At 36.3% G+C, this 16,845-nt stretch overlaps 1 protein-coding gene and 1 long non-coding RNA gene across 7 annotated transcripts; both read left to right on the top strand.

Moving 5' to 3' along the window:
• The first annotated feature begins 5,263 nt into the window (after positions 1-5,263).
• LOC133314206 (cellulose synthase A catalytic subunit 2 [UDP-forming]-like) lies at positions 5,264-14,208 on the top strand. Of its 6 annotated transcripts, none has more exons than XR_009751916.1 (9): positions 5,264-5,510; positions 6,429-6,650; positions 11,392-11,564; positions 12,008-12,229; positions 12,342-12,444; positions 12,532-12,715; positions 13,022-13,287; positions 13,494-13,578; positions 13,692-14,208. XR_009751916.1 is itself a non-coding variant. In XM_061515651.1 (7 exons), exons 3-6 carry the CDS (start codon positions 12,125-12,127, stop codon positions 13,495-13,497), a joined length of 396 nt encoding a protein of 131 aa, XP_061371635.1. In that variant the 5' UTR covers positions 5,264-5,510; positions 6,429-6,650; positions 11,392-12,124; the 3' UTR covers positions 13,498-13,578; positions 13,698-14,208. The 6 variants fall into 6 exon arrangements, 2 of the variants coding, with proteins under 2 accessions (XP_061371635.1, XP_061371634.1); XR_009751915.1 differs by having other exon boundaries at positions 11,392-11,844; XR_009751913.1 differs by having other exon boundaries at positions 11,392-12,229.
• Positions 14,209-14,499: 291 nt separating this feature from the next.
• On the top strand, positions 14,500-16,533 carry LOC133314207 (uncharacterized). Its single transcript, XR_009751917.1, has 3 exons — positions 14,500-15,694; positions 15,914-15,992; positions 16,087-16,533. It is a non-coding gene; the product is annotated as an uncharacterized LOC133314207 (long non-coding RNA).
• Positions 16,534-16,845: the final 312 nt, after the last annotated feature.

Here is a 16,845-nt window from a genome sequence, read left to right as displayed (position 1 = left end):
TTACAACTCACATCATTTTCCCTAAATTTACTCCTCTAGGCCGAATTCAAGCATTCACACACCTCCAATGATTTTTCTTCCAATTCAAATAATCACACCAACACACAACCTATTAAACTTAGCTCCAATCCTCACAACACCAATTACATCAATTTTCCATCATATTTTTCCCATTATGCTCAATATGGCCGAAATGTGCAAGCATGCATACCAAAGGGCTTTCAATCCAATTACACACTTCAACATATCATAAATCCTACAATTAACCCATACAATTACTCCACAACTCAATTATACAATCACAACACAATTCCAATTCATAAAGTCTTGCATATCAACTCTAAAACTTGCCTAGGTTATCATATTTTTCATCAATAAATTTTATGAGCTCAATCATCATAAAATATCATTCTAAGACACTTTTATCTAATACATATTTTCAGTTTGAAGTCCCCAACCACATCAATCACACAACACATGCTCTAGGTTCATGAAATTCAATCCAACAATTTATCCAATGAAATGTGTTGAAACTTACCAAGGATTAAGGCCTAAGACTCCTCCACACAATACCCAAGCAATGGTTGATCAATCAACACCAAGAACACTAATTTTTCCACACAAATTCGTGACAATGGGTCTCAAATTTCTCTCAAACAAGAGGGTTTCAAGGCTTGAGAGTACCATGGTTGGGTTTAAAATACATTCTACTTAAAGTTTCATGTGGTGGAACTTTGATTTTGGTGGAGTAAAATTCAAAGGAAATTTTGCACAAAGAACAAAGGGGGCCGCGGTTTTGGAGAAGAGAAAGAGGGAGGAAGAACATGAATAGTGCCTTGTGCACAATTGTCATGTTATAACTTAAGTGGGGTGGGTTCCACCTATGATGCACCGACACTGATACGGGACACAAGACACAACACGCCAACACGTTAATTCTAAAAAATGGCATATTTCGACAAGTTGGGACACGTTTTGATATTAAATAATATTTTTAATATATATAATATAATTTATATTTAATACATATAACAATTCATTATAAGTCATATAACCAATCAAATATTCAAATTTCATAACATAAATATAAACAAAAATAATTTTTCATACCTTGTTAATTTTTCATGTCAAATTTCATAACAGAAACAAATTGATTTATAAATTATTTTTTTATATTTAGTTTAATAAAATAAAATCAAGACTAAACTTTATCTCCCAAAAACAAAAAAAAAAAACAAAAAAACAAAACGTGTCGGATGCGTGTCACAGCGTTACCGCGTGTCAGAAAAAGTTGACTGCGTGTCAGAAAAACGTGTCGGGACGTGTCAGAGAGTTGACCACATGTCCCAAAATGTTGATCACGCGTCGGAGCCTGTCGGTGTCAGACACATATTTTTTTCAAAAATCAATGTGTCCGAGTATCATAGGGTCCCATTGCCACCTCGTGCGTTTCAAATTAATTCAAATCTCCCGCTTAAACCACTAAATTCCAATTAATTCCTAGACTATTTAGAAACTTCAATTTTTAACATTCACCATGTCCTTTAATTGTCCTTGATCAGATGAATCCGGAGTTTTCCGGTCGTTCGATGAAATCACATTTTTAAGCTATTATGTGCACTGAGGGCACGCTTCTCCAAAACCCTAATTTCAATAAATTTTCACCAGAAATCATAATTCCTAGTCCTATATATCTTTTTCAACTTATTTCCAAACCTAGAGCTCAATATTCATCTGGCACGCTTTTCGGTGCAACTGTATCGCTGTATTTTTTCCCGGTAAAAATACTATTCATCAAATTTCCAGAAACTTGCCTAACCACTCAATTTTTCGTTTTGAATCCATTTCCATAGTTAGTTTTCCCATTTGAGAACTTATACTGACATTTCATTTCCTAGGGTTACATGTTTGGCAATTTACTGTTTTACCCTTTTTACGTGTTTTAACTCAGAATTCAGGATATTTACTAATCATACCCTTTAATCCATATTTTTAACTGTAATTAAGTATTTTAGAATTATGAGGTGTTATACCCACCACTACCACCGTTGCCGCAACCATTACCACCGCCATCACCACAGCCACTGCTGTAACACCCCATTGCAGACCGACGTATTAACCATACTCATGATATTAAGCTTAGTTATAATCACGGTAATTGAACTAAAATACGGTAAAAATTCTTTCTTTAAACTTAACATTTTTCATTTCCAAACCACCGTATTGAAAACAATCTCCTTAAAATGATCATAACCAAAACATTTGTGGAATATAAATTCTACTGCTTAAATATCACAAAAAGCACATACAAAGAATGCTAAATAGTTACCATAAACCAACGAAGCAACGATATGTTTTTATGCGACGTACCAACCTTATATAGGTTCGGTTTAGTGAAAACTGTACTTGACCTGTTATTAATCAAATTCCTATCTTCTAGTATGTTAGACTAGACATTATAAGCTTTAAAACTAGGTATCATAAGCTTAACTTGTACTTCTATAAGTCCAGATATCTTTACCGTAAGTTTACTGCTCAAAACTGTTAACATGCGTCAACAACGAGAACTGCACTACTTTACAACATTGCAAACTGCAGTAAAACCACTTACCTATTTTCTCTCAATTTTTAATATTTTATAATGACATCTAGACCTTCAATTTGATATATTATAAGCCTTGTTTCGATAAGAAACGAAGGAGTTATGAATTTTATAAGTTATTAACTCTTACCATCAACTTCATTGCAAACTGGACAGCAAACAAAAACAGCAAACTGCACCATGTTTATACACTCCTTGTTGTCCCATATTTTAGGACATTAAAATTCACATCCTAATCTTTAAAATGACGGATCACACATCTCATTTGACAAAGAATTGAGTGACATATGACTTACCAAAGTCATACACACAACACTTACATTTTCTTGTGAATTTTGACAGCATCTCCACTATTTTTCCAACCTATAGGAATTTCCAAATTTCTCTTGTTAACAAAACTTGTTTAACACAATACTCATTCCATTCAAATCACATCAAAAGATGTTGGCTTAGAGCCATCTACTTTAAACTACCAAACCATATTTACATGTGTTCGTTAATCTTTACAAAACATTTACATAGGCAACGTAGGTCTCTCAAAACTGTTTCACATCAAAACATATATATACAGAGATATCACAAAACATACATCCCTTCAACTACCAGCTCCAAACTTAACTTTAATCTTCAATAGCTGGTCCTTTACCCTTATCCTTATCCTTTACTTTGGAAGTACCTGAAATATATCCCCATAACGCGGAGTGAGATAAACTCAATAAGCTCGAGGTTTATGGAGAAGTCTCCACCCACGAGTTCACTTCCTGTATTACATGTTAATTCCAAACAGAGACAGACATCGTATACTCTTAGATAATGCATTTAAGTATTTTAAATTCATTCTTACTTTTTTATTAATACATAAAATCATAAATATTATAATTCCTTCACAAACAAAGCTTTCACAACATATTCTTCGTAATTTCATTCTAGCAATTATATTAAACTAGAATTCACCTTTTCTTACAAACATACCTTATTTCAGAAATCAGAAACTTACATCTGAACATATCCAAACATATCAGAACTTATCAGAACATATAAGAACATACTAAAAACATATACTTTCATAATCATATTTATTCTCAGAAATTCCACCAGAGCTATCATTTTTTCGGAAAATCTCCACTTGTACAACCAAATTATTAATTGGTCCCGTTCTATGGAAGCATTAACATTTCTTACAGATATTTCATACAGAAACCATAACCATCCATTTGATTACGGCGGAACATTAAGACGGAGAAAGCTCCTAAACTGAGAACTTACCTGCTTAGCTTCCTATTTATAAATTGTTGTCCACTTAACCTGCACTATTTACATCTACCTACTGTGTCCGTTTAAACTCTGATAAAAAACAATCAATTATCAATCAAAGGTGCATAACACTATACACACAACCAAATATCATTTGCACATTAACTTAATTACCCACTTGGTAATCCTCTTAATCATCTTTTTCATTAGCTTCCAATTGACTTTCCAATTAACAGTTCATGCCATACCATAACAAGTCTTAACCAAATCCCATACCTTATCATTGGACCCACCTTTCTAGTTAGTTAATTACTAACCCAAGTAAGTACTTATCACTTAATTAAGGTTTCAACTACCTCAACACCACTTGAAACTTACTTGTTTTCATATCACAAACATCTCACAACTTTTAATTAATTTTAATAAACATTTCATGGTATTTAAACCGTTATGGCCGAATTGTACATCTTCCAAATCATGCATTTTTATGCATTCTTTTCTTTCAATTAATTACTCAAATTGGCATACCTTTCAACTTAATTCATAACCACTTGATATTAGGTTAGTTTCATGTCACACATAAGCTTTACATAGTCATATTGACACTTATGTAAATTCATTTACTTCCTTCACATTAAATCCAATTAAATTATATTCAATCTTCATTCTTTTTACCAATTGAACATAACACAACATTTAATTGTCAAGTTACACAAACTTAGGTAACTTAACCTATGTTGGCCGAATTATACATGTCATTTTTTCTACATGATTAGCCAACTTAAACATCTTATAATCCACATTCACTTACACTACACAATTCATTAAACAATCTAGTTCACTTACATAATCATTACTTGACATAAAGACCTTATGTTTTCCAATGACACTTATTTAAGTTCTATATCATCCATTTGATTTCTTTTCAATGAAAACCACATCAAATATTAATTAAACATACACTAGGTGTACTTTTATTAATTAAACACAATTAATTAACAATCTTAGCCATTTTAATTCAATATGGCCGAATGGCCTTAATTAAATTTCCAAGACTTTATCATACATTTTTCACTTAATCTCACTTGAACCATTCATCATCAAATTATTCTAGAGCCTTAATTCCATCGTTACATATTATCAAATACATCGTTCACACACTATAAAAAAATATGAGATTAGTGGAGATTATTTACCGTAGGTCAAAAAAACCTTCACTAAATAATATAACTTTTGGCAGGTTTTAATCCCTCAAAATTTATTATCGTTTTTCTGCTTTATATTATTTTATCTCCATTTATTAATGTGCTCTAAAAAAATTTAAAATAATAAATTTTATTATGCAATAAAAACCGAGTAGGATCGCCAAACGCCACAACACCTTTTCCTCTCTCCATTTCTCAGCCTTCTTTCTTCATTCTCAAATTCCCAGTCTCAGATTCTACTCATAACACACACTAGCCTTTTCCTCACTCTTTCCCTCTCTCAACCAAACCGTACGCCATATTTTATTCCTTTCTTCAATTCGATCATCTCTCATCAGAAGCATGGCAGAATCGATGGAGCTTCCAAATCGGCTAGCAATCCTTCCATTCAGGAACAAGGTCCTTTTTCCTGATGCCATCATTCGAATTCGTTGCACTTCCCCAAGCAGGTCACACCCCTACAAAATTCTGTGTATTTTTTAGATTTAATTTTTGAGCTTACTCGATTTTATAGAATAGTGTTTTTCTCGCTTGGTAAATGATATAATTAATAAATATGTGTCGAAGTACTTATAATATTAATTTACGGCATATAACTTGCGAATTTATTGGTGGAATGCAATGCCTCTTGTGTTTTCCTTCAATTATTAAAATCGTTAAGAATGGAGCATAAGTTGACTTGAAACAGAACTGAAGAGTTGCATTTTGTAATGGACTCTGCGATACGTTGACGTGTGCTTTGTAATTGCTAATTTAATCTTTTGATTTAGGGTTTTTCTTTAAAGTTTAAACATACATATGGCTATTTCCTTGATTAGTGTAGTGTGAAGTTGGTGGAACAATAACTTTGGCAGTGGGAAGAGAAAGGTTTCGTTGGCATCTTGCCTATACGTGATGCCGCTGAAATTAATCTAGTAGGTCCCGCTATATATCAAGGTGATAAACTGATCAATAATTATTATTTTTCCTTTTAAAAGAAGAAGATTTTTCTAATATTCATTTTAATAGCCCCTCTGCCTTGTAAGCGTAGGTATAGATTCTCTAGATCAAAGCCCAAAAGTTCAAGGTGGTTTATTAGATTCTTATAAACTTGATATGAAAAATCAGCATGATGTTGTTCATTGGAATAATAGGTATAGCTCATGTGAACATCATTTGTGTCACTTCAAGAATCTAAATCGAAGTGGTTGAGGATATATAAATTTGAACGGATGGTTAATTGCTCAAATCTAAATTAATCAAATCATATTCTAAATCAAACAGGGTTCAGCAAATATCTTTGTTTAGGTATGATTATTATAAATTTTTAGATTTACTTTGTTCTGTTGATGATGTCAAGAACTTATGTATTAGCTTTGAAGGTGTAGACCAAAAGCCTAATGTGAATGCTGGAAAGAGGAAAGAGGTTTACAAGCCAGAGGATTTTGCTTTGGGTGATATAGTTTGGGCAAAATGTGGGAAGAGATATCCTGCTTGGCTTGCTGTGGTGATTGATCCCATCTTGGAGGCTTCCAAATCCATGCTGAGCTGTTGTGTTCCTAGTGAACTGCGTGATGTTTTTTGGTTTTTCCAAAAATGGAACGCAAAGGGTAAATCTTTTCTCCATATTTTGTTTATGGTCTTGAGTTATTAATTTTTGATGTTAGTGTTGAGATTTAAAAGAATGATGATGGGCAGGACTATGTAAGTCCAAACTTGGAGTATGCTAAACGATATTGGCTACAGTTATTAATTTTTGCACATTTTTCTTTTTTATCACCTCTCCGTTAGTAGCTTTCCTTTTGCCAAATTCATTAAGTTATTCTGTTAGAATATATTAGATATGATTAGATATGATTAGATTACTTCCTATCTGTAATTATTCTGATTGTATGAGGTCTGGGCCTTTCACTTAAGCCCATTAGGGTCTCTATATATTGTAACTCTCTGAATTAGATCAATACACAACATTATTATTTCATATTCAAGTTGGTACCAAAGCTCTTTCGTTTTAGGGACCCTCGCTTCCTCTTAGAAACCTTGTTTTTTGCTTTAAAACCTAAGCCCACTGCTTAGGAGTCCTCTTCTTTGCCGTGCGTCCTTCCGGCAAGCCATCTAGGGCTGTAAACAGCCTCTGAGTAATTTTTCCAAATGCGTCAGCACCTCTGACAGCCACCAGAACCACCGTCCGCCACCAGAACCACCGTCCGCCACCAGAATCACTGTTCAGGCCACCAGAGACGTTTTTCTGGCGACTTTTCCGACCAGACTTCACGCGATCAGGACCGTCTCCTCCCGGCGACCAAGTCTGTGGAGGTCCGGTCACCAACGCATCCCTCATGCGCCGTCCTTCTCCTCTGCGCGTGGTGCTCACACGCCACCTTCAACCGGCGCGTGTGCACTGTTCCGGTGGAGTTTTCCGGCCGTTCTTGGACAGAAATTCTCGCCTTCTTCTCCTCTTTCCGAATCTGTTCTTGGTTCTTTGTGGGTCTCACTTTAGACGCGTGGTTCTCCTTGATTGGATATCGTTTGCCTTCGTTTACGGCTTTTATATTCTGTCTTTAAATGGCTGCAGCGTCCCCTGATCTCTTGGAGGTTAACTCTCCTTATCCTCCTGTCAAGACTTCCTCAGGAATCATCTCTACTAATATTGGGCTCATTACATCTTCCAAACTGAAGGATTCTAATAACTACAAGAATTGGGCTACCTCTCTTGCTGCAAATATAGCTCAGTCAGACAATGCATCATTTGGTTCAATTTCTCTCTCACTTGCGGACTATACTGCACTCCAAACTCTTCTCAAGAAGGCTTCTCCTCAGTCTCAGCCCTCCGCTCCATATACTGGTAATCCCGTTGCTTGTGTTTCTGCATCTACATCACTTGGCACTTGGATATTTGACTCAGGTGCTACCGATCATCTCTGTGGTAATAAGGAACTCTTTACATCTCTTACTTATTCTGATCATTTACCTTCATTTACCCTTGCTGATGGAACCAAAGCCCCAGTTCGTGGGATTGGACAAGCTCGTCCGACCTCTACCTTGGCCTTGACATCTGTTTATTTCATTCCTGGCATCCCTTATAACTTAATTTCTATTAGTAAATTGATCCACTCCCTCACTTGCACCATTACTTTTTCTAACCATTCTGTTTCTGTGCAGGATCTGGGTACGGGGAAGATGATTGGAGTGGGTCGTGAGTCACAGGGGCTTTACTATTTAGAGGTGCCTCGTCCTTCAGTGGCATGCTCTCTCACAGAATCTCCACAACTTATCCACAGTCGCCTCGGTCATCCAAGTCTTTCAAAGTTGCAGAAGATGGTTCCTCTTTTATCCGGTCTTCAGTCTTTAGATTGTGTGTCATGTCAACAAGGGAAGCATACATGCTCCTCTTTTGCCAGTCGAGTCAATAAACGAGCTGATGCCCCTTTCTCTCTTGTTCATTCAGATATCTGGGGTCCAAGTCGTACCTTGTCTATTTTAGGTTTTCAGTATTTTATTACCTTTATTGATGATTTCTCCCGTTGCACTAGGATTTATTTAATGAAAAACCGTTCTGAGTTGTTTTCTATTTATCAAAAATTTTCTGTTGAAATTCATACTCAATTTGGTGCCTCTATTCATATTTTACGTAGTGATAATGCTAAGGAATATGTTTCTGTGGACTTTTCTAATTTCTTAGCCAAGTAGGGTACTTTACACCAAACTACTTGTCCTCACACTCCACAACAAAATGGAGTAGCTGAACGTAAGAATAGACATCTCATTGAGACTGCACATACTCTTCTTATTCACATGCCTGTTCCTCTTCACTTTTGGGCCGATGCAGTCCTTGCCTCTTGTTTTCTCATCTACCGTATGCCTTCATCTGTGCTTAATAATGACATTCGTTATAACTTATTGCGTCCAGATGTTCCTCTCTATCCTTTATCCCCACATGTCTTTGGTTGTACCTGTTTTGTTCATGATCTCACCCCTGGTAAGGACAAGTTAACATCTAAAGCCTTTAAATGTACTTTTCTTGGTTATTCTCATCTTCAAAAGGGTTATTGTTGTTATTCTCCCGATCATAAGCGTTACTTAGTTTCTGCTGATGTCACTTTTCTTGATCAACAACCCTTTAATTCTATCCCATCTCCGTTATCACAGGTTGATCATATTCTTCCTGTCCCTTTTCTTGACTTGTCTTTGCCAGCTGCAGGTGCTTCTATTCCAGATGAGCAACCTATTATTTCTATTCCAGATGAGCAACCTATTTCTTCTATACCTGCGGACCGTCAACTTCTCACCTATCAGCGTCACAAAACTATGCCTCCTGTCGACTCGACTCTTGCTGACTCAACGCCCACTGCTGTTGATTCTTCCTCTCCAGATCCTTCACCAGAGGCTCTTCCCATTGCTCAAAGAAAAGGTACACGTACTACTCGTAATCCTTATCCTCTTTATACCTTTTTGAGCTATGACCGTTTTTCATCACCTCATTTCACCTTTGTTTCTTGTCTTTCTTCTGTTTCTATTCCTAAGACCACAGGTGAAGCACTTTCCCATCCAGGGTGGCGCCAAGCGATGCTTGATGAGATGACTGCACTTCATTCCAATGGCACTTGGGACCTTGTTTCTGCTCCTCCAGAGAAGTCTATAGTTGGTTGTCGCTGGGTGTTTACTGTGAAAGTTGGACCTGATGGCCATGTTGATCGACTCAAGGCATGCCTAGTTGCAAAGGGTTTTACTCAAATCTTCGGCCTTGATTATAGCGATACATTCTCTCCGGTGGCTAAGATGACGTCAGTTCGCCTATTTCTTGCTCTTGCTGCTTTTCGTCATTGGCCACTCCTTCAACTTGACATCAAAAATGTCTTTCTTCATGCTGATTTACAAGAAGAAGTCTACATGGAGCAACCACCAGGTTTTGTTGCTCAGGGGGAGTCTGGGAAGGTGTGTCGTCTTCGAAAATACTTATATGGTCTCAAGCAGTCTCCTCGCGCATGGTTCAGTCGCTTCAGTTCTGCAGTTCAGGCGTTTGGCTTAATCCGCAGTAAAGTTGACCATTCTGTATTTTATAGGATCACATCTCCTGATAAGTGCATCTATTTGTTAGTCTATGTTGATGACATCATTCTCACCGGAAGTGATCAAGACGGAATTCGTCAGTTAAAACAACATTTATTCAGTGCATTTCAAACAAAGAACCTTGGGAAGCTGCGTTACTTCTTGGGAATTGAGGTGGCGCAATCTAGACAGGGCATTTCTATCTGTCAAAGGAAGTATGCCTTGGATATCCTAGAAGAGACTGGTATGTTGGGGTGTAAACCAGTTGATACACCCATGGATCCTAATGTCAAGTTATTACCCGGACAGGGGGAGCCGTTATCTGATCCTGGACGTTATCGGAGGCTAATTGGGAAGCTCAATTATCTTACTGTGACTAGGCCAGACATTTCTTTCGCTGTTAGTACGGCTAGTCAGTTCCTTGATTCCCCTTGTGATTCTCATTGGGATGCTGCTGTGAGGATCCTCCGATACATCAAAGGAGCACCAGGAAAAGGTTTGTTGTATTCGGATCAGGGAAATACAGAAATTTGTGGTTATTCAGATGCTGATTGGGCAGGATCACCCTTAGACAGGCGCTCTACTTCCGGCTATTGTGTCTTCTTTGGAGGAAACTTAATTTCTTGGAAAAGCAAGAAACAACCTGTTGTTGCTCGATCTAGTGCAGAAGCTGAGTATCGTGCAATGACAAATACTACCTGTGAGTTAATCTGGTTAAAGCAGTTGATTCAGGAGCTTCATCTTTGTGAACAGAAACAACCCATGACACTCATTTGTGATAATCAAGTTGCGCTACATATATCCTCTAATCCTGTATTTCATGAGAGAACCAAACATATAGAGATTGATTGTCACTTCATTCGAGAAAAGATTCAGTTAGGAGAAATCAAGACAGCTTTTGTCAACTCTTCTGATCAACTAGCGGATGTCTTCACTAAAGCTCTTAGAGGTCCTCGGGTTGAATGCATTTGTAGCAAGCTTGGTGCTCACAATATATACGCACCAGCTTGAGGGGGAGTGTTAGAATATATTAGATATGATTAGATATGATTAGATTACTTCCTATCTGTAATTATTCTGATTGTATTAGGTCTGGACCTTTCACTTAAGCCCATTAGGGTCTCGATATATTGTAACTCTCTGAATTAGATCAATACACAACATTATTATTTCATATTCAAGTAAATAAATTGTACAGCTTGGGGATTTTTCTTGAATAAGGGTTCATAATTTCTATGGTAAATTTTACATGTCACTGATGGATACATTTTAAGGTGTCTTGTATGTTTCTGTGCATTACAGGTCAATTGTGTTGTAATGCGCGGATTCAATGATGATGAAATATGTGACTCTGTTGAGTTGACACGGGAAAAGCCAATTAATATTCGGTTTATAGAGTTCACGCCTTTTGATGGTAATATTTGGAACGTCAAGAAACTTGTACCTTACTCAGAGATGTTGGATAAAGTGGTAAGGTAGAATTCGGAATGGAGACCTTTCTTATATAGATAGATTTTATGTTCTCTTATAGTAGAAACCCTTTATAACCATCATTACCAAACCGGTGAAATAGTTTTCAAGCTTAAAAAGACTTACGGATCACCCAACAGATACAGCTGAGAATTTTACAATAGATGGGCATGAAGGTAGAGTTTCATTTATCACATCAATGACTGAGCATTTTGTGTTGGTTGTAATAGATTGCAACTACTAGCTGATGGAAACTTAAAAGTCTATTTATTTGGTCCTTCCAAGGTAAGTTATATTTTCACCATCAAAATCCAGGATATTATGCATGTCACGCAAATTTGATGATGATAATTTGGCTAGAACCTGTGATGTTATATATATTTGGAATACTTAATGTTTTTGGTGAATATGGAAGGTTAAAGTTGATGATCATAATGGCAATTGGCAGGCTTTCTAAATCCAAATGGATAAAGATGATGAAGATGAGGATGATATTGATGACTTAGACAATGAGTTTGGTTATGGACATCTTGATGCTTTTGGCCTTTAGCCAACTTCAGATTCAATGCTTTCTGGACGTGGTTATAATTCTAATATATCTGGTACAAATTTGGATCATGACATATCTCCTCTCAATTCTGAAATCCCACTCTTGACTTACAGGGAGGAGGTATATTTTCAAATTGTCCTTTTAAGTGTTTGTGGTTTTCTTTTGGTTCGATGTGCATTACTGCATACTAGTGACAATAATTCTTATGTGATACTGTTTTTATTTTTTTTAGGATCCTGAGATATCATCTGATCGACATGCTCTAATTGTTCCCCCATACATGAATAATGTAAACAGAGCTCATCCCACACCATATACTGATCCTTCTATTACATGTAATCCTTGGACAACTATTTTATTCTGCATTTCTACATTTCATATTATATGTTTATATTGTCACCCTGGTGCTTCTGTTGTCATAGTGCAACCCAGGCCTATGGTTCCAGAGAAAGATATTGCACTGTACGGGTATGGAAGTGTGGCTTGGAAAGACCGGATGGAAGACTGGAAGAGAAAGCATAATGACAAACTTGAGGTGGTGAAGCATGAAGGGAATAACAATGGTGGAAATTTTGGTGATGAGTTGGAGGACCCTGATTTGCCCATGTAAGTCTCATACTCTTGATCCATTTTATTTTCGTAAGTTATACTTGTGCTCCACGATTGGTGTGGAAATTGAAGAGTGCTTCACTGATTCTATATAATGTCGAGGCAAACCATTTTTAAGAAGTTGTTGGAGCATACATGCCTATGTTTTTGCTAAGCAATCTATCATTTTTTTGTTAGTTGTAAGGTGTTGCAGTGTGGTTGTGTAATAGTTTAGGTAGAATGGATTTTTATTTTTCTAATTTTTGCTATATATTTTTATTTCGTTTAGTTTTAAACATTTTTTTCCTCAATATACCCTTTCAGGATGGATGAAGGCAGCAGCCACTTTCACGGAAGCTGCCTATCCCATCAAGCAAGATAAATCCATACAAAATGATTATAATACTTCGCCTTGTAGTTCTTGGGCTTTTCTTTCATTATAGAATTCTCCACCCAGTTAACGATGCATATTGGTTGTGGTTGATATCGGTCATCTGTGAAATATGGTTTGTTGTATCATGGATAATGGATCAGTTTTCGAAATGGTACCCAATAGTGCAAGAAACATACCTTGATCGTCTATCACTGAGGTAATTGAGGCTACAACATCTGATGCTTTTTTGTTTCATGATTTTTCTGCCTTATAAGATGTGTGATTGCTTTCGGTATGGCTGTGTAGCAAAATAGTCAATAGTGTATCATATATCACTTGAAATTGTATGTCTTACTTTAGTTAAGCTATTCTATGGGGTCTTTTACTAATATGTTATTTAGTTTTGGCTTTTCCTTGGTGTAGGTGAAGAGAAAGAAAGCTTCACATGCTGGTAAGTTTGACATAGCAAAGACAGCAAATAGGCCTATGATACATATTGGTGGATAAGGTCTGGTCAATTTTTTTTCTTTTTACTTTATTTATCATATGCATTGAATCTCTTAGATGATTGGTTTTACAATTTACTGAGGTACAAAATGATTTGTCTCTGATTGGTTCCAGGGGCAGATCTGGTTGTACAAGAGCAAACCAAGTGACTTTCGCATGGTACTAGAGGAGGCAATGTGGCAAAAGTGGAATCGCAGTTGGAAGCAGAGGGAGTAACCAATGTAAAATCTCATCCCGATGGACTTATAGAGGTCACAGGTTCATGTGTTGATCAAAAATATTACTGCAATTAGTATTGTTGCTGAGCAAAAGGCAAGAAGTGCTAGATTTGTTATCATGAATAATCCTTATGTATTAACTGGATACAAGCACGGTTGGATTGATTTTGTTAATATAATTATTTTCAGTCTTCACTTGGCTACAAATTGGTTGTACAATGATAAGTCTTGTTGATTGTTATAGTGATGTAAAAGGTTTGTCTGGCTGATTGGATTCCAAAATATAGTCAATATTCATATAAATAATAAATTGTTATTTGTTATAATGTTACTATTTGTGAGCTTTTTATTTACTCACTTCTTCCCTTAGGTCATATGCTTTTGGAGGGGTTTTAATATACAAACAATGTTTGAAGTATAATTTAATTTTGCTGAACATTTTCTTTCTTCATGATTTTTAGATGATATCTGTGAGTGTTAGTGTTCTTAACAAAGTTTCAGCACAATTACAACTTAATTTTGTAACTTTGAACTTCAACTTACCATATTATTTTCCATGCCTTAAAAGATGAACTTCACAGAATCATTGGTGCTAAATTATAAATCGGTTAACAAATCAAGTGATGGGATGGGTCCCAATTCCCAAATTGTGATATATTAACCTTTTTAACTCTCAAATACTGGCAGTCTAAAGCTGCCATAAAATATTAAATAGTGGAGGTTTATACTTGTCAAAATGTGAAGCAAACTGTGGGGGTCTATACCCTCTAGGAAGTGCAACATTTGTGGGAGTTCGGAATCTCCAGAAAATATTCCAACAAATTGTGGCATTGCACATAAAGACGCCAGAAAATATGTTGTGGCGCATGCGCTACTGGCATTTGTTGTGGATGCCACAAATATTCTTTGTGGGGGTTAAAGACCTCCACTATTTGCAAATATAACCCCCCACAAAATACTTAAATTTTTGTAGTGACATAATTTACCCTTAAAGGCCGAAACATGTCTTATAAAATTACAAGATCCTTTAACTTGTTTTAATCAATTCCAAGCATAGTTTTTACAAAAAATTAACATACAACCTCAAAAAAACTTCAAACCACATCAAAAATTCATGATCATCAAAAGCCCTAACCAAACTTTAACTTCAAAATTAATCATCTTCCAGCCATCAAAATTAGAAATTAATACCTTGAATGGAATCCTTAAACACCAAGCTTTCTTTTCCACCAATCAATTTCATAAAACCCTAACTTTCTCTCTCTAGATGAATAATGTCAACACTCTTTGGATGAGAGTTTCTCACTCTACAAATCTCTCAAAGAAGAACGAAATATAGCTTCGAGCTCACAAGATCAAGCTCTACAACTTTTGTGTAATGAACTTTCTCCAAAAAGTGCTTAAAATTCAAGAACACATAAGCTCTCTCTCTCTCTCTAGTATAAGGCTTGGCCATGGCAAGAAGAAATGGAGGAGAAGTGGCCGTGGAGCTCTTAAGAGAAAAGGATGACCGGTTATACACTTAGGGCGCGTTTGGTACGCGACTTCTTTTAACATGTCCGGGAATGCATGGTGGGGGAAAAATGATAGCAACGCTTGGTAGCTCAGATGTGATAACTTCCCTGGGCAACTTTCTTTTCGGAAAAATATGTGTGTGTGTTAATTTTCGTACTGTTTGACAAATCTTTGATCCAAAAAATATGTGGAATTATTGAGTTCCCCGGGAAGCAAAAATCAACCGCGAAAAAATGGACAAAAATGACCTCCAATTTGTACAATCTGTACATTTTTGGTTTTCGCAAAAGCTACAACAAATGAAAGGTTGTGCATCGTCCGTTTGAAAGAAGATCTACACAACCGTCGAAGCTTGCAAGTCACCCGCAGTTGCCACATCCGAAGGTACAGTTGAAGAATGTTGAAATCGAACCTGCATGCATGAAGCATCCTTTGAGGGTGGAAGCCGTTGTGTTGTCTTTGTGTGTGTTAGTTGACAAGGACTTACAAAATGGCCTCTCCCTTGGCTAGATACCTTTCATTCCAGAAGAAGCATTTATCTGTAGTAATTGATGGGTTTTTTTTTTTTTTTTCCCCACTAAAAAGTGGTTTTTTATTTTGCAGAATCTCCAACGAAAGCAAAGTTGGGTTATATTCCACACGCATATGAAGCTAATCATGCGTTTTGATTTTGTCTTTAACGGTATGTATTTGTTGTATCTTTAATACCCATATGAACCAGATTGTGTGGTGATGCTTGATTATTTTTTTTTCTTCTTGCTGTCAACTGTTAACAGGGCAGTTTTGCAGCTGATAAAGTTTGATGAAATAATACAAACCTTGAACTTGTAGGACATACAGTCGTCGGATGGGCATTGTTTGCGATCCATCTCCATGAAGAATGTTGGTTACTGTGGATGTAAGATGGAAACAAACAAAGCATACATGGTTTTATGAGTGACAGAGAACTAGCAGTGAAATTATCAGCCTTGCCTGCAGAATTAGTTAGTATTTGAAGCTGGGTGTTTCCTGCCATGTGTGAATGGGACAGTCAGATGATTTTGTCATGTGCACTACTTGTACTTATTGTTTAAGTATGGCATTTGTGTATTTATCAAGGATATCGAACTGCAGGGGTTATTTGTATCCACAATGTATGTGAACCTGGAATGTAACTTAAATATGCTCCTGAATGATATGGAAATATAGTTGTATTTCATTTACAACAGAATGTTGGTATAGAAGAGCATCAACTTAGCAAGTGTCATGTTTACCTGCCTTTGTATTACTGCTGATATTTAACTGTATATGTGGTTATCTGATCTGGTTAATTTTTCGCTTGTTGTCAGTAGGTACGATAGTTATGGTTATTAAGAAGTGGAAGATAATTCATTTATGTTTTTCGTTATACCCGTAATCTCCATATTTTGACATACAATAATCATTGGTGTCCCCAAACCACATTTGGATTCATTATAGCTCGAGGTAGAAGTTGACACGGGCATTAAATTTGCACAGCATTAATATACCTGTATTGCAAATCATTCATCAAACGT

This window comes from Gastrolobium bilobum, unplaced genomic scaffold (genome assembly GCF_033153095.1).
Source record: "Gastrolobium bilobum isolate Gb01-03AN ecotype WA unplaced genomic scaffold, APGP_CSIRO_Gbil_v1 utg76658, whole genome shotgun sequence".
Classification (NCBI taxonomy): Eukaryota; Viridiplantae; Streptophyta; class Magnoliopsida; order Fabales; family Fabaceae; genus Gastrolobium; species Gastrolobium bilobum.
This window is presented reverse-complemented; position numbering and strand designations above follow the sequence as displayed.

Excerpts from the sequence above, each read along its gene's own strand:
- LOC133314206 (XM_061515651.1), top strand. The coding sequence starts at position 12,125 with ATGCTTTCTGGACGTGGTTATAATTCTAATATATCTGGTACAAATTTG. Across the intron at positions 12,230-12,341 it reads TCTTGACTTACAGGGAGGAG|GATCCTGAGATATCATCTGA; the intron begins GTATATTTTCAA and ends TATTTTTTTTAG. Across the intron at positions 12,445-12,531 it reads TACTGATCCTTCTATTACAT|TGCAACCCAGGCCTATGGTT; the intron begins GTAATCCTTGGA and ends CTGTTGTCATAG.